Source organism: Raphanus sativus, chromosome 3 (assembly GCF_000801105.2).
Source record: "Raphanus sativus cultivar WK10039 chromosome 3, ASM80110v3, whole genome shotgun sequence".
NCBI classification, from domain to species: domain Eukaryota; kingdom Viridiplantae; phylum Streptophyta; class Magnoliopsida; order Brassicales; family Brassicaceae; genus Raphanus; species Raphanus sativus.
Window position 1 is genome coordinate 12,160,176 of NC_079513.1, and position 21,116 is coordinate 12,181,291.

Here is a 21,116-nt window from a genome sequence, read left to right on the forward strand (position 1 = left end):
CCTCTCGAATTTCAAAATTACACTAGAGAATCCGTGCGGATATTAATTTTTACGTCTTTATAGATTGATATTTTGTTTTTCATGATTAGTGTTATATACTCTCTATGTACCATTTTAAATGGTCTTTAAGGTTTTTTCACAAAAATTAAAAAAACACAAAGTTTTATGTAATTAAATCTTGGTAATATAAAAATATCATTAAAGAAAACTACTTCAACCAATAAAAAAAGATATAGTATTTTGTAATTGGATACAAATTTTAAGTTGCATTAAGTTTTGTCAAAAAAATGAAAACATCACTTATTTTGAAACAAAATATAAATCTTTAAGAACCACTTATAGTGGTACGGAGGGAGTATTTTATATTTGTCATTGTATAGTTAATTATATAAGTATTTAAACATTTTTTAAATTTCTATACATCAGAATCCCCCAATCAAATCAGGTAATATGGTGACTTTTGTTATTTGGTTATTTTTGGTTTTAATTCAAAATACCATAACCGAATTGACTAATATGGTTAATTTTGGTATAAATATATGAATTGTTTCACATACGTTAGTTTTTGGATATTTTAAGATTTTTTACAACAAAGCTGAATCCATCCGGACTTAGGAGGATCCAACTCAAAACCCACATAAAATTTTATAATATCCGAATGTAACCTAATTTCAAAACTCAAAAATCCAGACACTCGAAAGAAACAACTCGTAGGTGAACATTTACCCAAATATATATGTCTAACTGATTATGTAAACAAATTAAAAACTCTGTTTTTATCATTTTGACTTCTTGTTACAAATAGAGTAATTTCATTCAAATATATCGAATTATGGTGCTTAATATGTAAAATAAATGTTGTTGATTAATGAAATAGTTAAAAAGAGTAGAAAAGAACCTAAAAGATATAATAAAACAATTGAAAATAAGTAACTTATGTTTTGTACTGCTGATAATAAACAATGTTGATTTATTTAGATAAGATAATAAATAAAGTGGTTAGAATTAATTAAAAGGGTGAATTCATTTAAGAGTTTCAGCTGATTTGTTTCACGATAACAAATTCAATGTTATTCAAATACGAATTTTAAAAACTCATTTAAAACTCAGTGTTATTGAACTTGACATTTTATAAAATACAATGAAATCCTCTGTTATTGAAAATATTTTGAGTTGTGGAGTTTTAAAGTTTTCAAGTGATTTTAGAGTGTTCGAGTGGAGTTTATTAGTTAAAAATTAAAACTCAAATCTCATGGTTGTAGGTGATATTTTAGAGTTGTTTAACAAAAATCACTTAAATCTATGCAATTTATTGAAATCATCTAAAACCTCGTTAAAAATCAAATCACCTCAAATTTTAGGTTGAATACACTCCCTAAGTAAATATTGTTTGGTAGTTTAATTTTAATAGAATAAAATATAAATATTCTGAATTATTAATATATGTTCCTTTTATTTTTAGTAACTTAATTTATTTGGTTAGTTGCGATTATATTTTTAGATTTGTAACACTAAAAATACTTATGTTGGGTTTGTGTATAATAGAAGGAATATTCGTATAACCGAAAATTCCATATATAGCTTGTTCATTATAAATAGGTATGTGGCATATTGGTTTTAAAGGAAACTGGAATTAATAAAAAGTTGATATAGAATTAGGAAATGTGATAGCTTAAAGGTGTTATGTAAAGATTGATATCGTGATATAAGTTAGTGTGATTGATTAAATATATGAGCTGTTATAGAATATCATTGATTTTAGTAATAGTATTGCGTTTACAGATTTAGATCGTGTCGTTGGAAATTATCGGTTCAATATATCACTAAAATATAATTAGTCACCGTGAAATAATTTAAAGCTTAGGATTACTTATAAGAAAGTAGATAAATACATTACAATGGTGATTGCAGAGCCGTGCGAACCTTTATAGGCTTATAGCTGCCATAAGCCATACAAAAAATTTCATAGAAACTTCTGCATTAAAATTAATAATACCTATTATTATAGAGTAAAAATACATAAATTAAACTAACAAAAAATATTAAAATAAAAAACATTATTTCTTTTTACAAATCAAAAAATTTTAAATTGGATTTATAAATAAAAGTTGAGTCAGTCAATATATCTTATGCAATACTCAAACAAATGCTACAGTTTTATTTATTTTTTTAGCACGAAAAAACATTTCAAAAACCGATCTAACTATTCTATTTTCTAATAATTGCCAATTGTTTTTCATTTTGTCAATTTAAGAAACTCAAGTTTTTATCATACTTCCTAATTTTCTTTATTATAGTTACCACAATGTTTTCTTCCTATAAACTAACGTTACTTTTCATAATTTTATACCCTTGGTCTATACCTAAGATTAGTCTAAGATGATGCCCTTATTTTCTTATAAAATCTGCTATCCTAAGCCAATGTTTCATTTGCTCTCACTGAGGCACGCCTCTGGATGATTGGTTCGACTGTGGTATATGGATGTAAAATTTTAGCCGTAAAATTTAAGTTGTAAATAAGTTGATTGTAGGTGTAAAATTGTTAATGCAAATTCATTTTATAAAGATTTTTGCTATAGTTAAAATTTTTGTAAGTATAAGTTGTAGGCATTTGATACGGTAGACATTTTGCAGAAAACCGGAACCAAATTCATCACTGGAATAAACTCTGGGCAGAAACTTTCACAGTTAATGTATCGTAGTTATTGAAAACAGTATTTAGATGAACAACATTTCCTTTGTAGTGATGATCTTAATGTTTTAAAAATGTGGATAGTGGTTAGCTTTTATGTCCTTGATTGATCCGTATTGGTTTATTATTATGTAGACAGCTTGGTTTTCTGTTACAATTTTATGTTACGATTGAGGCTGGAATTTATGGTGGCTATCCAATTGAAAACAGACGTTTGGTTTCGTAAGGAGAAGTCAAATTTGTCGTTTTAATTAGGCAATCAAATTTGTATGGTTTAGGAATGTAATTAACTGACGAAAAGCCCAGGGGCACAAACTGTAATATTATTACAGATGAAAATAAGAATTAATTTTTAAATGTACTTATATTTTAATAGTTTAGATTCTTACAGTCCGTAAGGCTATAACATAAGATGAACGAGATATTGCATCAGCATGTTCTTATAGACACAGATCTGGGCCCATACCGGCCTACTTATACAAAGGGCTTACATTGCAATAATAGCCCAGTGATAGGACTTGGAAAAGACAGATCAGAGAGGTTCTTTGCCAAACTCAAATCAGATAACACGAAAGTAGGTCCCCCTCCAAGGTTACTAATACTACGTGACATATAATGATTCGTTCATATTTGGTTACAGTCGGTGGCAGATATAGAAAATATAATGAATAGAGACAAAAACAGTGAAAATGTGCAAATGTTATTGGAACCTTGGATTAGTGGGCACAAATTGAAGGTTTTGACTTTTGACCAACCAAGCTGCAAGATACACATAATTTTTGTTGCATTTAAATTAATTGTATTTTTTAATGGGGGCAGCTGCTCTCTTCCTGTTCTACACCTGCCAGTGGTTACAACTTAATTACCTTATTGTTACGGAATGGCAGGTTCAGTTCTTATGATTATGAAAATGAGTGTTAGTAAACCCAAACAAATGTTTTTAGACAAGGGAGAAAACACAAACGGGAAGAAAGTATTTAAAGAACCCAAACATGCGAATACATTCAAACGAGTTTGAGCTAAGAACAAGTGTAACTGGAAAATTGAGCTTTAGAGCTGAAATTGCCGTGACACTAGTGGCCTTTGGATGTAGTCAACAACATGTCAAAGAACCCAACCCTGGACGAAATTGGTCTCACATCCCATGTTTCTTGTTGATACAGAAGAATCTTCACCTTGCATGTAGTAATGTTGCTGGAACCTATTTATATATCCAAGTACCGAAGTAGTCTTATAATCAATATATATAACTTCTATCCCTTTTCACAAAACGAAGAAAAAATGGTACTTTGTTACGTACCCAATTTGTAAAAAAGGTTCGGTGTTGCAATCCACTGCACTAGGCTGAATCGGAAATTCAGAATTGTTGGGATCACTGGGCACTGATGCTGTCGTGTTTGACCATAAGTCTTGCAACGATTTGAAAGCATGGCCTTCGACCTCAAACTATTGACGAACAATATTATTTAAAATATAATCGAGTTAGTTTTATTTCTAAAAGACATAGTTTGAGATCTATTGTGAAAACCTTAATCTTAAGTTGTTTGTTTATGTCTCCGAGTTGTCTCTCCTACCATTTCAAAAATAGATTGGTTAATACATGTATCAGTTTAGTACATAACAATATATAACTTGCCTTTTTCCGAAGATCTTCCATTTCTTCCATCATAACTTGTGTCTGCATATATATACATATGGTTTATTATATATAAACATATGATCGAAAATGAAACAAGACCGATCTAAATAATAGAGGTATACAACCTTGCGTTTTCGAGTGGCAGAAAGAGCGGCTTCCAGCTGCCTCTCCAACCCTTGCAGTTCCTTCACGCTCATTTCTCCAAGATCTTCTCCAAGCAAGTGCCTTGATAATTAGCATGCATATCAACAGACATCAACTATTCAGCTATATATATAATATGTATAACAGAAGATGATATGATGATCCCTATATAATTTCAAGAGCTTAGAAAACTATTAATAAACCTATTAGTGCGAACAAGAGATTCGTATTTGGATTTGAGCTTTTTCACCTCTTGACACCAATTCTGCACCATGTAGGGTTATATAATGAAATGCATATAATAGCGAGAGAGTTTGAAGTAAGAGTAGTTACAAATTTAAACAGGTTCATTTATTGTATAAATCGAAAGTACGTATATACACATGCCTGTGTAGACACCTCAGGCCTATTATTGCTCAGAGAACAGTTGTAGCAACGATGATACCGTTCAATTGTTCTTTCAACTCTGCAAATTCAGCAGAAAATATTATTACACACAAGAGATCATTAGCTTAATTTTTTTTTTTTTTTTTTTTGTCGGCTGTCCATCTTCATTAGATCAAGTGGTGGTTAGACGAGTCGGTTCTCCGAGGATCCCCTCCGTCTGACCGGGTCTGATCTATGTGGATAAAGGTATAACTTCTATTTCTTGCCTCCTTAGCTAAAGCGTCTGCACGTCCATTCCGATCCCGTGGAATATGAGAAACTCTCACATCCTCAAAACCCTCCTGGAGGCTCCGAAACAAGTCGGTCTCTCTCACAAAAGCAGGCCAATCTTCCGGGTTTGTGACCATATCTACTAGGTCCGTACAATCTGTCTCGAACCTCATCGTGGTTATCCTCATGTTCCTAATACATGAAGCTGCCCAGAGTAGACCTTCCATCTCAGCATGTAAAGCTGAGAGGGTCCTCCTACACGCTCGCAATCCAAAGAATTCAGAGCCCATGTGATCCTTAAAACTCCACCCTAAGCCACTGACGCTGCCATTGGCGATCCATGAAGCATCGATTTGGCAGGTCGGGATTCGGGGTGTCCAAGGGGGCGCTGTTTCCATCTCCATAGTGAGGGAGTCAACGAGTTCCTCCTCTACTTCCTCCTCTTCGTTAGCCTTCCTCCAACACTCTTCCTCCAATAATCATTAGCTTAATTATGTATAAAGATTTTTCTTACAAAAGGAAACCCTAACTTTATATTCTAAGCCCCGTCTGAATTTTGGCATCTTCACAAGTTTAAAGAATCTAGATCTAAATAAAATATCAAACAATAAAGTAGAACGTACGAACGGACCCATTGGCTTATAATAATGGATCCAAGAAAGAGAGAGACAGAGATAGTATAACGATGAACCCTAGTTACCATAGGATAAAAGACGCAATCTTTAAGAATACCCACAAGACAAAAGCTTGATCATATTCTTGAATCGTACAGTAAAGCTAGTAATAAGAGAGTCCATTTAATAATCAATTTTATAGGAACCTAACTATATTGAATATAAAGGGAGCTACGAAGGAGCATAAATGTACCCGACACTGCCGAACTCCTAGAGCTTGCCGCGGCTAGAGAAGACGATGAGAGCAACTTCAGCATCGCAGAGAACAGAGAGCTCATAAACTTTCTTTAACAACCCGTTTTTTCTTTTTGAGAAGGTCACTTGTCTATTGATTTTGTTCTCTATCATCTTCATCTCCACTCTCCCTCTTCCCATACTTCTTTCTCCTTTTTCTTGATACTGAGTTCCTCTCTCCTCAAGAACCGCTAATCTTTTGTAGATAAAAGGAATATCTGTATCGTACACGACAACGTGTTTTATATATATGTAACCCATTGTTAATTTATATATTTTCTTTTAGATTAATTTATATCTTTGTTGTTAGTTTAATCTCTTCAGTGACCTTTTAATTAATATTTTTATATTTTTATCTTCACATTTTAGTATAGTGAATAATCTTAGAGCATTTTCATTGGTGAACCTCACCAAAAAAAAATTATTTTTTTTTATTTTTTTTACTGTTTGATTTTTTTCTGTAAAAAAAATAAAAATAATAATAAAAATCGACAAATTGCGGGTTGTCACGTGTCATGGGGCCCGCAAAATAGTGATGATAAAGATTCAGTGGGAAAGATTACGCGGGGTGAGGTTCATAGAATTTGATTTTTTTAATTTTTTTTTTTTGGGGATTTGTGTGAACCCCCTCCATTAGTTTTACTAATGGAGATGCTCTTATATCCGTGTTTTTCAACTGTCCTCTAAGTAAGTGATACCAAATAACGAGATTTTTTTTTGTAAGAAGTAGAAAATTCAAATACATAAACAGTCAATTTTTGATGGAACAAAATGGAACTCTGCTTGCAACAGTGGGACCAGTAAAATTTCCATTCGTTTCCCCTTTTCGATAACTCAATTTTCTTCCTTTTCTTTGCTTTTCAAAGATACTCAAACCCAAAGGAATTCATTTTTTTCAAATGTTATGGTTCAGGTCCATGGTCACTAAATGTTTTTTTTGGCTTAATGATTACTAATTTTTATATAATTTAGTACTCTTGTCTAGTTTGCAAAAAAATATTAGTTGTCTATTGGTATGAAACTATGAAGCATGATCGCTTATTTTTTTCTGTCATAACCGCCTTTAATATAAATTAAGGCTTTGACTGAAACATATTCTTAGAGTAAATAGTTGAATAGAAAATTTAGTTACTCCTAATTAATCTCATAAATTACCAATCATGTGAAAGCATTTTTTTATTTTTTCCAATTACTATTAAAATGGAGGACAATGTTACACTGGTATACACATGAGTAAAAAAGTATGTTTTTTGTTTTGTTTTCCAGTTTACTCCATTTCTCTCTTTCTCCCAGTTTTATTTTTTCACTATTTTCAAATTTTTATTCCCTCACGTTTACTCCAAAATTATCAATCTATTCTATTAAAAGAGAAACATTCTGAAAAAATCTACCTATACAAAGTCACTGCACCCATTCATTTAATTCATTTTCGGTCTATCCCTATATATCATAACAGCACGTGACAAATAATATACCCTATATATGTATCCGGTTTTCTCGCATTATCTCATTTTATATTTGAACCATTTCAAATGATTAGTCAACCATTGTACCATTTAAACCGATTAGTACACCATCGTTATGAACTACATAAATTACCATTGTACCAAAACTATATAAATTATCCTTTATATAATAAGATATGAGCAACCAGCTATTTCTAAACATGTCACATATTATACATATGAAACTAATGCCTCAATTACATTTTAAACATGCCTGTATTAAAGAAATAAGTCACCTTAGCTTATAATATCATACCACATTATTCATCACATCTTCATCCTGCCATTGTGAACTTTTGTTTGTTAAACTTAAAAACTTCTTGGATGTCTCATATTGTCTTTACATGTCTTCTCTTCCTGAAGCAAAAATCGTATATGTCAACACTCTTATTCTAAATCACTTATTCAAAAATCAATCATGCATGTCTGTATTAAAAACCTGAAATACCATAACTTATACGATCATCACGTAGTATGTTATGCAATATATAAGATTAACTTCAATACATCACCATGGTCCATTTGGTCACAGACGTTGCTAATCAAAGTTTAAAAGATCAACTTTCGAGTTACAATTTTAAAAGATAAGTTTTGTTGATAATCACATTTTCAAAATTTAAACTTATAGATACGTAACAACCTACTAGATTTTGACCCGCGCTTTCAAAACGCGGATTTATTTTTTTATTTTTTTTTTTAAATTGACAAATATTTAGTAAATGTCATATTTTTATATATTTGTTTTTTTATAAAAAACTTAAGTTTTTTTTATTTTTCTTTATCGTATTTCATTTTAAAAGAGTATAGGCCAGAACACAATATTCGGACCCGAAGAACCAACCCGAAACCGACCCGAAAATCAGGGTCCCGATCCCGATCAGACCCGGGGTAAATATCCAAATGAGTTCTAAATTGCTATATCCGAAGAACCGGTCCCGAATCCGACCCGAACCGAGAACCAAATGAGTACCCGAAGATATCCGAAATATATCTAAAAATATATGTTATAATTATATTTATAACTATTTTAATTTTTAAATTAATTTTATAAGTTAACTATAGTAGTTATTTTCGGTAATTTTGAGTATTTTTGGATAAAATATGATAGTTTGGATAAAAGTTTACCCAAAAAACTGTATAAAATGTATATTTTTGGTTACTATTGAATAATTTGGATACAAAAATTTGAACCGAATCAGATATTTTGGTTAGTTTAAGTACAAATAACCAAACCCGTTAGATACTTTGGTTATTTGGTTATTTTGCAGGTTCTTATGTATGAGAACCGAACCCACCCGGACCCAGAAAGACCCGACTCGAATCCAACCCGGAATTTTATAATACCCGAATGAGGTTTAATTTCAAAACCCGAATGGGGTTTAATTTCAAAACCCGAAAAACTCGATATCCAAAAGAACCAATCCGTACCAGAATGGGTATCCGAACGTCCAGGTCTAATGAGTATTTATGTTTAGAAAATTAAACTTTATTTTTAATGAATTAAGTTGGTATAACTCTAATATATTAATTTTATTATGTGGTTAATTTTTTAATAAAAATATATACTTTTAATAAAGATTTATATTTTTCAATGAAAAAATCAAAATTTTTTTGTGAATGCTTAAATTATATTAAAAATAAAAAACATAATAATTAAGTTATTAATTTTTGTTCACTACACAAAATATTAAGATCAGTTGAAAATAAATTATTTGAATTAGGGAAAAAAATAAGAATTAGATCTGTTTTCTTAATCAGCCCAAATGGCCCAAAAGAGATGATGTGGGCAGTGGGCTGGATCCAAAAAAAATGATCCAATAAAAATGTGTTATTAATATTACTTGATTGCCCTTAATGAAATAAGCAATGTGAGTTAAAGAAATGGCATGTTTAGTAAAAAATTCAAATGTGCTTGTACTTTAATAGTATAGATGTAAACAAAAAAAGAATATACTGTGAATATGCTAAGTGAATATATTCTTAAATTCTTTTGTTAATAATTTTTACTATTATCTAACCAAAAACACTTTAAATTTAAATTCCTTGGTCAACAAGGTTTATTTATTACTGCCGAGTACAAAATTTACCTTTTTCAATCAACCAAAATATCTAAACGATTCTACTTATATTTTCTACCAAGATTTTCGGTAACCTACATTGATTACAAAATATTCTATCACAACCTACATTGATTACTTCTCTTAACCTATATCGACTACAAACCTCTCCTATTATAAATACTGACTAGCTCAATACCCTTTTACTATCACCTCTATCGAATCCAAAATACCACAAAAGTGACATCTAAAAAGAGGTTGAAGATTTTGATTGTGGACGATGAGGGCAAACCTCAGAGACAAACAATGAATGTCGTTTTCAAAGAGATTTTCCAGAATCTCTGATTTTTTTAGTATGTTGTTTTGGTTCTCAGATACTATCTATTTTGATTCTAGACGATGAGGGCAAGCCTCAGAAACAAACAATTCTCATCGTTTTCAAAGAGATTTTACAGGATTTCTTATTTTATTTTTAGTATGTTGCTTTGAATTTTACAAACTATCTATTTGTCTCTCACGCAATGTTAATAATGCAAGCCCTATTTATAGTTTTCCTATCAAAGCAGTCAAACATTACAACACAGCAAGCAACTCAAGTTTATTACCTAACTACAAATAAAGGCTAGAACAACTTACTGCTCGCTTCTGATGCAAAACCTTCTGACTATTTGAAATTTTATCTTTGCTTCCATTTATTTCTGATGATTCAGTCATAAATTTTAAAGACCCTACAAAAGAAAAAAAACATTAACAGAAGAACATAAAGAATGTTTCATGTAATAATTTTTTCGACTTATCTTATTGAAGTGACTTTTTACATGGTGTATATGTTTGAACACGTGCAGTTACATGTGATATTTCAATCAACCTGAAACAATTTTCAGTTAGATACCTTCGTTATAATTCATTTTTTCCAAGATTATAAATTTGTTTGTAAAGATAACATTACAATATAGCTGCATTAGTTTGTCGGTACTTATCTGTCTATTTTCTTCCTATTTCCTTCACGCTGCTTTCACTCTCCTTATAGTGATACTACATAGCAATATAAATCAAAATAAGTTTATTAGTATAACCAGTTCTTTTTCAGAACAACAAACAGATATTTAAAAAGTTTACCTTCTGTGTTCTTGAAGATATTCTGAGTTTTCTCCTGCATATAAAAATTTATCTAATATTAAACATAATCAATTGTTTAATGGCGACATCTTCTTTTCAGAAAAACATACATAAACAAATGTTACCTTCTAAGATTTGATATCGTTCAGTAAGCTAATTTTCCCTGCATATCAAAAAATAAGAACGTATATGAAGGAAGATTTTTTTTTGGATTTTTATACAATCATATCTGAATGTTACTTAGTGTTGACGTGTAATAGCTTCTTCTTGAAACATATGTCATCCCTGAAAATATAAAACATAAGTTAGGAAACAAACATATTTAATAAATTTAAAACCCATAATATTTAAATTTATTGCAACACATCGAAAATCATGTCTAGGTGTTATCGATTTAGAAACGAAGATTGTAATACAACAAATAACAATTTTTTAAAAAAAAAGAATAAAAAATTCTGGGCCGAACACTTACATGTTTTGTCGGAATGTGTTTCAGAAATTTGAGAACAGATCAAAAACCATTTAACACTGGCGTATATGTTCATAGAAGTTATCGGAAACCACATGCAGACTAAACTGATTTTTTTTTAATAAGTGAGATTTTCATATTTATTGTTTGAAGAAGAGATAAGAGAAAGAAGATTTACCGGTTTACATCAGAGAAGAACGAGTCGATGGCTATTCGATTTTCGTAGAATCTCATCGCGACTTGAATCGCCATCGGAGAGACACTTTTTTTTGTTTCGATCTGTCCAAAAGAAAAGAGAATGTTATCTCTTTCTGTCGGTAGAGAGATATCCGATGGGCTTGGGCCAGAATTGATACTTATTGTGTCAATAACTTAACTATGTCTATTAAAGCCCACTAAACTAGGAATAAAATTAGTCAAAACAGCCCAATCGATAATTAAAATCATTATATGTAAATTTTATATAAATTATTTTTAAAAAACTATGATTTTTAATAGTAGAACATATTTGTCCAACTGAAATTCAAATTTATGATAAACCATTATATATTTTTTTAGAATCTCTAAAATTTGAGTTTATGATAATAGTATTGATACTTTTTCAAAATTATAAAATACAATATTTTTTTTTATAAATAGTATAGATACAAATAAACATATTTGGTTATTTTGATAATTAATAGGTTTGGTTTGTACTATTATACATATATGCATAGAAATAAATTTAACAAAATTTATTGCTAATTACACTATGAACACACACGAATTCATTCGCTTATATGAAACTAACTAATTCATCTTCAAATCTACTTTTAATCTAATTGGTAAATATATTTTGTTTTAGTAAATTTATATTAGACTATATACGAGTCAGTAGATCTATCAACTGTCTTTATCGGATATCAAAACACAAAGAATACATTGTTTCAACCTCATATTATTATAGAACATATTTTAAATTACTTATCTTATAAATTCTTTAAAAGTATTTACTAAACAACAAAAAATACTGAGAAGCGGGTCAAAATCTAGTTACACCTTAAATAAATAGCCGTGTCTCAGTATATTTAGTTAAAATGTCTTTTAACCTTAGTTGAACGAAGTTGTTTACGTATGAAACTAATGCTGATTATTTTTTTACCAATATTCGAAAATTTCATTGGTCAAAAGCAGAGCAAATAATTCATCATTGTTTTTAGAGGTCCTCACATATTTGGTTAAATATAGTAAGATGTTAGGTAAAAGAGTCCTATAAACGAAACTGATGCTCTTTCCGCTATAAATTATTTGAAATATTTGTTCTATATGTATCTATTAATCCAGTCTTTAATTATATCTTTTTGGTAAACTAATCCAGTCTTTAGTTTGTAGCTGAATAATGGTATTATATTAAATTTTCTTTTGTTAAGGAAACCTCTTTTTTTTTAATTATATAGAGGTATCCTGGCCCTACCGAAATGGTCCAGACTAGTCACGTGTTGCCACATGTCGGTCTTCTATCCCTGACGATGCCGAAATGTTAATTCCCCAGTGGCCGAGATTCGAACTCATGTGGCAGAACTCACAGCTGTGAACCCTTTACCAACTGAGCTAAAAGCCCCGGTTTATTAAGGAACCCTCACTTTATAAGTTAATAGGTAATTGTCACTTACGCTTATTTTCTACCACAGCAGCTCAACAACTCATATTCTTCTTTATCCCTTAGAATGAGATATCATTTGGAATACAAATCAAAGAGGCATCAGCTCAACAATTAAATTCGCAGCCTCAAGTAAAAAATATAGCATTAGTTTTGGCTAACGAGCTAAAGAAGTGGATAAAAGCTAGAGTAGAACCAAAGGTCAATGAAGATTAAGGTTCGTCACATGATAATCGTTTTTATATGCCAGTCAGCGTGTCAGTCTTTTATAAGAAAAATATAACAGAGATTATTGGTAGGACTTGATCTCCATAGCAAGAACTTGTTATGCCAGTCAGCGTGTCAGTCTTCTCTGTTATATTTTCTGTTACGCACCAATATAACAGAGAACACCCAGTCAGCTTACCATTTACAAGAGAAGAGCTCCATAACAAGAACTTGATCCAGTGATTCGATTTGCCATAGCAAAACAGTGAACACCCAGAAGCTTTGGCCAAGGGACGATTTTGTTAGATAGGTTGGAAGAGATCGCCGGCAAATCGGGGTTGAGAAAGCGTCGAGCTTTGATCGGAGTAAAGGCGGCGACTTTGTTGGTGGATGAGGAGAAGCGGGAGAAGGCGACAGAGGAGAAGAAGAAGAGAGATAGAGATGAGAGAGTGTAGAAGATGTCCATGTGTGACGCGTGTCCCATAAGGACGCGTTAAGATGTATCTAAGCTAAGGACGTCTTTAGTTTAATTGGACTTTTTTGATTTATTTTTGGCCAAATAATGGCTTAGGACTTTTCTAAGATAGCTCGATAATCATGGTCTAATATCCTCTTACTTCGTCCGAGGTTCACAATTAAAATATTAAAATCAATGGATCCGTTCACTTATGTTTCTTCGCTTCTATTACTAATGATAACTAACGAATGTTCAGATTATCTTCCATGTGTTAGAAAATCAACATTTAAGTTAGCTGGTAAACAGATAATCGTCACACATGGTATCGCATGGAAAAACAAACATTAACCTATTGGTTATTATGTGTACATATATGTATATAAGAAACGATTACATAATAGGGCATTTTTTGTTGGAAGTTGTTAACATTTTTGTGGAAATGCTTTACACAATTAGACACTACGAATGTGAGACACTTTAACATATCATGAGTATAACATTGTAATGTTATCTATTTAATCATAAAATAATCATGCATTGACATAGCTAATTCTTTTTTTGCTCAACTTTTTCCCATTAATCTAGATTTCAATTGCACTTAATTGTGGGTTTATGGCTTATGATTATCCACCTCAGCAAAATGAAGAAACCCATAATGGCACTAACATATTTTTAAGAAATCAGAACTTGTTAAAGAAAATAAAAGCTTGTGTCTATGTTTCCAAAGTTATCACTACTATACATGCAAAAGAAAAAGAAAGAACTATTTCCGAACACTGACCAAACGATCCTCGTTGTGTCCAGTCCAAGAAAAAAAGAAGAAGGAAAAAGTCGTACGTCGATGACATAATACCATATATGTTGGGACGAGTTTCAGATAACATGGTAGACAAACTTATAGTACTCGACTATTTAGTACTTCGATTTATAAAAGCAGGCCATGTAAATGGAACGTCACATAAGTAAAATAATTTACAGATCATTTCAATTGGAAACAAAGCAAATATGAATATATATAAGGATGTGAGGGAAAGATTTTGGTGGTCTGCCTGATGTTATCTTCAACGAACTGCATATATAGTATGGGTGAAAATAAAGATGTTACTGTGAGTATACAAGGATTGGGAATCAGTTGAACCAGAGACAAATGAAGAAGAGAAAAATGATATTGCTACTGTTCTCCTCTTCCAATCAAATTCAGAAACATAATATTGCAAATTGGTGATCAAGATTCCCCAAAGAGATATGGGAAGCCGTGAAATCAATTTTTTTTGGTGATGAACGTGTGAAAAAACTCGTTTCCAGATCTTGATGAATGAGTTTGGACGTCTAAGGATGAGGGACACTGACTCAATAGATACTTTCACGGGAAAGATATCAGAATTAGCCTCAAAAATCCGCAGCCTTAGATTAATCTTTGAAAGAACTTAAGATAGTGAAGAAGTTCCTGAACAGCTTACCGCGAAACAAGTATATTCAGATCATAGCTTCCCTTGAACAAGGTCGTGACCTGAATAAAATGAGTTTCAAAGATATTGTTAGGAGACTAAAAGCGTATGAAGAACAGATTCAAGAAAAAGACACCAGGAGCCACAAGGGAACCTTCTATACGCGAACTCAAATAACTCGTACAACTCAAGAGGAAGAGGTAGAGGTTGGAATCGCGGAAGAAGAAACATAGGAAGAGGCAGAGGACGTAGCCGATTAAACTCACAAGACAAATACAAGGAGAAGAAGGACATGTCTCAAATTGTATGTTTTCAAGTGTGAAAAACCGGGTCACTTTGCTTCGGTGTGTCCAGAGAAGAAACAACATGACCAAAAGCTTAACAAAAGTGAAACGGTGGTAGCTGATGTAGCCTTGTATATGCATGAGATCGTGTTTCTTAATGAGGAGAAGGTCATACCGAAGACACTAAAACAAAGTAAACATGAAGATGGAATGTGGTACTTGGACAACAGAGATAGTAACCATAAGATAGGCGAATGATCTTACTTCTCTTAGATTAATGAAAACATAAAGGGAAGAGTTAAGTTCGGAGATGGCTTATGTGTCGACATCAATGGCAAATAATCGATACTATATGAAGCAAAAATAGGAGAACATAAACTCTTGACCAACATATATTACATTCCAGAGTTGAGAAGCAACATATTGAGCTTGGGACAAGCTACTGAGCGAGGGTGTGATATTAGGATGAAGAAAAATTACCTAACACTGAAAGACCCTAACGGAAGATTGTTGGTGAAAGCATTAAAAGGTTGCCTAACCGACTATACAAGTTGAGACTTGAAGTTGGTAGACTAGCTAGCGTGCTTGCACACGAGATTGGAAGACGAACCTTGTAGATGGAGAGAAGTAATAGATGAAGGAGAAAGACTCGTGGTGGTTAATAACAATCATTATAATGATCACAATCATATCGAAACCGGGAGGCAATATTGAAGGTGATTTTGATAATGATCATGATCATGATCACACCACATATGATTATGTGATAGAAGATCAACATCTACCTGTCCAACCGGAACAACATGTTCAAGCCGAAAAATCTGTTCAACAAGAAGAACCTGTTTAACATCTACGACGATTAAGTTGTCTACCGAGCTATCTGGTTGATTATGTTCTTCAGGCCAAAGTAGAATGTAAGAGATGTCTACTATCAAAGTATAATTAGTTAAAGAGTTGTAAGGAAGCTAAAGACTTGAAAGAATGGAGAGAGGCTTTCAAGGAAGAAATCATCTTAATCAACAAGAACCAAGTCATATGAAGGTCATTGGTCTCAAATGGATTTTCAAAATCAAGAAGAATGCAGATGGACCTATCAACAAGATCAAATCACGACTTGTAGTCAAGGGATATCTACAAGAACATGTTCAAGACTTTGAAAAAACTCCAGGAAGTGAGCAAGGCGCGGACATATTGACCAAGGCATTAGAGAAATCAAGTTCAAAGAGATGAAGGAGCTGATTGAATTCAAGACCTCTCAAATAGAAGCTTGAAATTTAAGGGAGGAGAATGTTGGAGATAAGCTTCAACATCACTAAAAAGGAAGTCAAATAGAAAAGGAAATTATCCTTAAAGAAATTAGGATAACTAAAGCTATTAGTGTTAGGAAATATCATGGTGTAGATCCGTTATAATACCATGATAAGTATCTTGGATTCCATATTAAAACCAATTGGCGATAAATTCAGTGACCCAAATTCCTTATATATTATTTAAGTATATGTCATATTTCCAATATAGAATCTTTATCTCTAACAACCTCTCTCAAATAGGGGTGCGTATAACCATTAATCTTGACAGAATCCATTATATACCCCTCCCCCCCCCCCCTTCGCCCCTCCCCCAAGATAAATCCTCTTTTTTCTTTCTATCTTGAAGAAATTGAGAAAATGAGTCTTTCTTGGACCATCAATTCGTAGAATGATCGGGCCACCTTCCCGGACCGGATTAATGGGTCATGTCGGTCCGTTCTGATACTATGTTAAGTTTTATGGGCTTCTAAATTAAAATAAAATTGCAGTACGTGAAGTAATCCAAGTCTCTTATATATTAGTTAAGTCCCATTAATATTTCCAATATATGATCTTTATCTCCAAAAATTTGACGATGAATGAAAATGAACAAAAAGTGAAAATTTCATTTAATTAATTAAATAAATAATTCTTTTAAAAAAATTGTTAGTTTGTTCCTTGTTAAAATTGAAGGAAAAAAAATCTTTTAAATAAATTTATTTATACGTGAACAAAAACACAAATATAGTACAACTCATATGTCAATAGTTTTTTTGTCGGCAATTGAAAAACAGACTCAATAGACTTTGAACTAAACTGGTAGTTCCGCATCTATATGGACATCAATTGACGGTTGCTTTCTTGCACTGTATGCAAGACTGTTCGCCATTGTGTTATGTGTCCGTGGTCTATAAATAAGCTCAGAGCTGTTGAAACTTTTCTTCAAAATCGCAATGTCTTCCAAGTAATTTGTAAAGGCTGGCTACTCTTCTGGTTCTAAAATCATCTCCATCAACTAAAAACAATCTGTTGCAAATGTAATAGTAATCTGTCATAAATTCCTCATGCATTTCATTGCCCAAATGAGCGTCCCTATCTCCGAGTGTAAAGGTGACTGATTCGCTCGTGTATTTCTTGCTCCCATTAAACCATAAGAACCTTCCAGTGTGATGTACCATCCTTGATCTGAATATGGTTTCTGATTTTTCCATGATCCATCTGTAAAACACAATATACCTGGGATGATCGGTATTATTGGTTATGCTGGTGATCGAGTATGATATGTTTCTCGTGAAAGTGTATTATGTGCCTCAGACCAAAGTAAATACTTAGTTTCTGCCACTTTAAGGGTATTCCTAGAATCAGTATTCAAATAGCTAAATATTTTGTTGTTTTTTCTTTTCTATATATACCATAAAATATATGCAAATTGGTGATCCTCCATTGTCAGGAACACCCTCCAAAATAAATGGTCCATGTTTGCAAAGAGTGATTGGGTGAGAAAAATATTAGGGTTCGATGGAATACATGAAAGTGCCCAAACTTGAACCGCCAGTAAACATTAAAAAATATGATTTATGGATTCCTCGAGGTCTCTGCAACGTGCAGAAATTGTGTCACCCTAAATTCCTCTTGCTCTTAAATTTTTCTTACCATCCTGATACTAGTTGCCGTAAAAAATGTTTGATCTTAGGTGGACATCATACTTTCCAGCAAAAAAGCCTTCAAAGGAGTGACCAAAGAACCGTACTCTGGTATTGTCTTTTATTTATCTGGGTACACTCATTCAGATTGATATCCAGATTTAGCCGTGTATCTCCTATTTTTAGTAAAATGTCATTCATCCCGATCTGTTGTAGGGACTTACCCTAAAAGTATACTTTCAATTATTTCCACATCTTGAGGGTCCATCAGAGTCCGAATTATCTGTAAATTTTATGTTCTCGTTGTTGCATTGATAAGAGTCTACTGTAAGATCCATATAATGATTGTGTTGATTTTTGTTTGCTGGTCTCGAACGAGTGGATCGAAGCCAAGAATCATTTCATACTAAGATGATTATGGATTCACCTTTTCGATTAACTAATAAATTTAGAGAATAATTAACTCATCATATCTTAAAATAAATCCATCGCCAATTGATTAAAAAATTCCCTAAAATAACACTTTTAAGTTTGTTTTCACAAAGAATTAACATCGCTATTTTAGGAATGGAACTATATGGTCCGCAAAATTGGGTTCCCAAGCGTCTTATGGTTGACAATCCTTACTCTTTGGTAGAGAATTACTTGAACAAGGAATCCAACTTGGAATTGGTGATGGTGTCTCCACTAAGATCAGTGACTCATGGCTGCCTACAAGCCCACCGAGACCACCTAACCTTTTGCCTTATACTAATCCTCTACTCTCTGTACAACACTTGATTGACCTCTCAACCAATCAATGGGATGACCAAATGTTGTATGATTTGATAGATCAACGAGATCATGCTCTCATACGCAAAATTTTCCTACCCTCTAACCATATTTCTGATTACAAAATTTGGCCGTATACGAGAGATGGCAACTTTACCGTCAAGACGGGGTACCATTTTATCGTAAGTTACGATTCGTAACGCACTCTTCGGATTTCACGGATCGTTCTCCTCCTCTGGCATAACATCCCGATCTAGCAAAGAATGTTTGGAAAGTTGATACTGTTCCCAAACTTAAACATTTTTTGTTGCGGCTCTTATCGAAAGCCTTACCTTCGATGGAAAATCTACGTCATCGACATGTTGTGGCTAACTCTCAATGCTTTCGGTGTTGTCAGCATTCAGAAACAACAAATCACTTGTTCTTCACTTGTTTTTATGCTCAAGGCGTTTGGAGACTTTCAGGAATGCCTTATCCTCTACTTATTGATATAACAGTCAGTGTGGAAGACAAGCTCCGGTTCATCATCAAATTTGCAAATGATCAATCTCTCTCTCGTGACATTCGACTACAACCTATTTGGATTCTCTGGCGTCTTTGGAAGGCAAGAAATGAGCTCCTCTATGCACAGTCGGCATTAACAGAATCAGTGTTGTTACAACGAGTTTACAATGATGTGAAAGAATGGATTCAAATTACAGAACATGAGTTTCAGGCACAACAAACTACAGGTTCCTCAAATATATCTTCAAAATGGCAGAAACCGCCCTTGGGGTGGGTAAAATGTAACTTTGACGTCGCTCATCGAGAAGGTAATAATCCTTCTGGTCTAGGATGGATTGTACGAAATCATGCAGGTACTTTCCTCAATAGTGGTAATGGTGTTTTTGAGGGTCGAACAACAGTTCAAGAAGCAGAATGTTCATCCTTACTATGGGCAATACAATGTTGTTGGGGTCTAGGATATCAACGAGTCATTTTTGAAGGGAACAATCTTGGTGTTATGCAGCTTCTCGCTTCAGAAAATATAAATCTTAAGCTACAATCCATTATTTATACGATCAAGGCCTGGAAAAACTGTTTTGCCGGAATCCAATTTTCACATAAAAAAAGAGATGGCAATCGTTGTGCAGACATGTTAGCGAAAAAAGCATTACTATCATCAGAACCTTTTAATATTTATCATTCTTGTCCATCTTATCTTAAACTTATTGTAATAACAGATGCTACTTAATAAAATTTTTGGCCGACAAAAAAAAAATTCTAAAAAAGCAAATGACCAAAATAAATTTTATTGAATGGTAAATTATCTTTATACTCCTAGAGTTAATTAGCCCTAGAATTTAAATTTATAATTGAGTGGGGTTTTGGAGGTGAGATTTAAATTGAAAAAAACTAGAAAATAAATATTAAATATTTTAAAATAAAAAATTTAAATATTTTCACAAATATCTTCATATTTAAAAAAGGAAATTCGAAAAAATCAAGAAAAGCACCATTCAAGGGGACAAAGGTTCGAATGTCGGCCATGTCGAATGTCACACGTGGCCACGGAATGCTTTACGTCCTCCTTAAGTTGAGTTAAGCGCGACGTAGGTGCCATTGTGTCCCTTGGGTAATGGATATTAGTGTCGGCTGGTTCCGGGCCAGGGGGATTAGTCGGTTGAGTTAAGCGCGGCGTAGGTGCCATCGCGTCCGCCTTCGAACCTCCTGTTAAAAAAAATATCAAGAAAAGAAATAGAAAAATAATAAAAAGTTCGAATTTAGATACATATCATCCGTAGTTATAAATTTTTATTTTTATTTTATTTTGTATATCTATAAAGCAAGGAATTGAATGAACTTTTGCTTTTTAGTGAAATCTATTTTGATCAGTTTTCTATTTGAAAAACTATTTTTATGACAAAAACTTAAAAATAATATTTAGGAAAATTGCCTATAACTAAAACCATGCAGATTTCTATTTTAGATAAAAATAATAAGCCAATATTAAAAGGGCAATTCTCTCAAATAACACTTTTTAAGTTTTTATCACAAAATAGTTCTCAAAAAATAAAATGATAAAAATAGCTCATTTTTATTTTGAAAATTTTAATATTTATTTTTTATTTTTTGAAATTTGAAACCTCACCCCCAAACCCACCTCTTAACTTTAAACCATAAGTTTTAGATTAGTTAACCCAAATGC

The 21,116-nt window shown here is 32.4% G+C and overlaps 1 protein-coding gene and 1 long non-coding RNA gene across 9 annotated transcripts; both read right to left on the reverse strand.

Moving 5' to 3' along the window:
* Window positions 1–3,585: 3,585 nt before the first annotated feature.
* LOC108846673 (agamous-like MADS-box protein AGL6) lies at window positions 3,586–6,255 on the reverse strand. Of its 6 annotated transcripts, none has more exons than XM_057005632.1 (8): window positions 6,000–6,252; window positions 4,863–4,941; window positions 4,726–4,740; window positions 4,457–4,556; window positions 4,329–4,370; window positions 4,221–4,262; window positions 3,993–4,138; window positions 3,586–3,893 (listed from the first exon to the last, which is right to left on the reverse strand). In XM_057005632.1, exons 4-8 carry the CDS (start codon window positions 4,526–4,528, stop codon window positions 3,797–3,799), a joined length of 399 nt encoding a protein of 132 aa, XP_056861612.1. In that variant the 5' UTR covers window positions 4,529–4,556; window positions 4,726–4,740; window positions 4,863–4,941; window positions 6,000–6,252; the 3' UTR covers window positions 3,586–3,796. The 6 variants fall into 6 exon arrangements, with proteins under 6 accessions (XP_056861612.1, XP_056861613.1, XP_056861609.1 ...); XM_057005633.1 differs by having other exon boundaries at window positions 4,863–5,598; XM_057005629.1 differs by having other exon boundaries at window positions 4,679–4,740; window positions 6,000–6,251.
* A 1,398-nt stretch (window positions 6,256–7,653) lies between these two features.
* Window positions 7,654–11,511, reverse strand: LOC108847433 (uncharacterized). 3 transcript variants are annotated; one of them, XR_008943133.1, is made up of 7 exons: window positions 11,369–11,511; window positions 10,962–11,006; window positions 10,847–10,884; window positions 10,722–10,755; window positions 10,552–10,637; window positions 10,239–10,470; window positions 7,654–7,902 (listed from the first exon to the last, which is right to left on the reverse strand). It is a non-coding gene; the product is annotated as an uncharacterized LOC108847433 (long non-coding RNA). The 3 variants fall into 3 exon arrangements; XR_008943135.1 differs by having other exon boundaries at window positions 10,239–10,330; window positions 10,421–10,637; XR_008943134.1 differs by having other exon boundaries at window positions 10,239–10,637.
* Between the last annotated feature and the right edge of the window lie 9,605 nt (window positions 11,512–21,116).

Excerpts from the sequence above, each read along its gene's own strand:
- LOC108846673 (XM_057005628.1), bottom strand. The coding sequence starts at position 6,084 with ATGAGCTCTCTGTTCTCTGCGATGCTGAAGTTGCTCTCATCGTCTTCT. Across the intron at positions 5,599-5,999 it reads TAGGAGTTCGGCAGTGTCGG|AGTGTTGGAGGAAGGCTAAC; the intron begins GTACATTTATGC and ends TATTGGAGGAAG.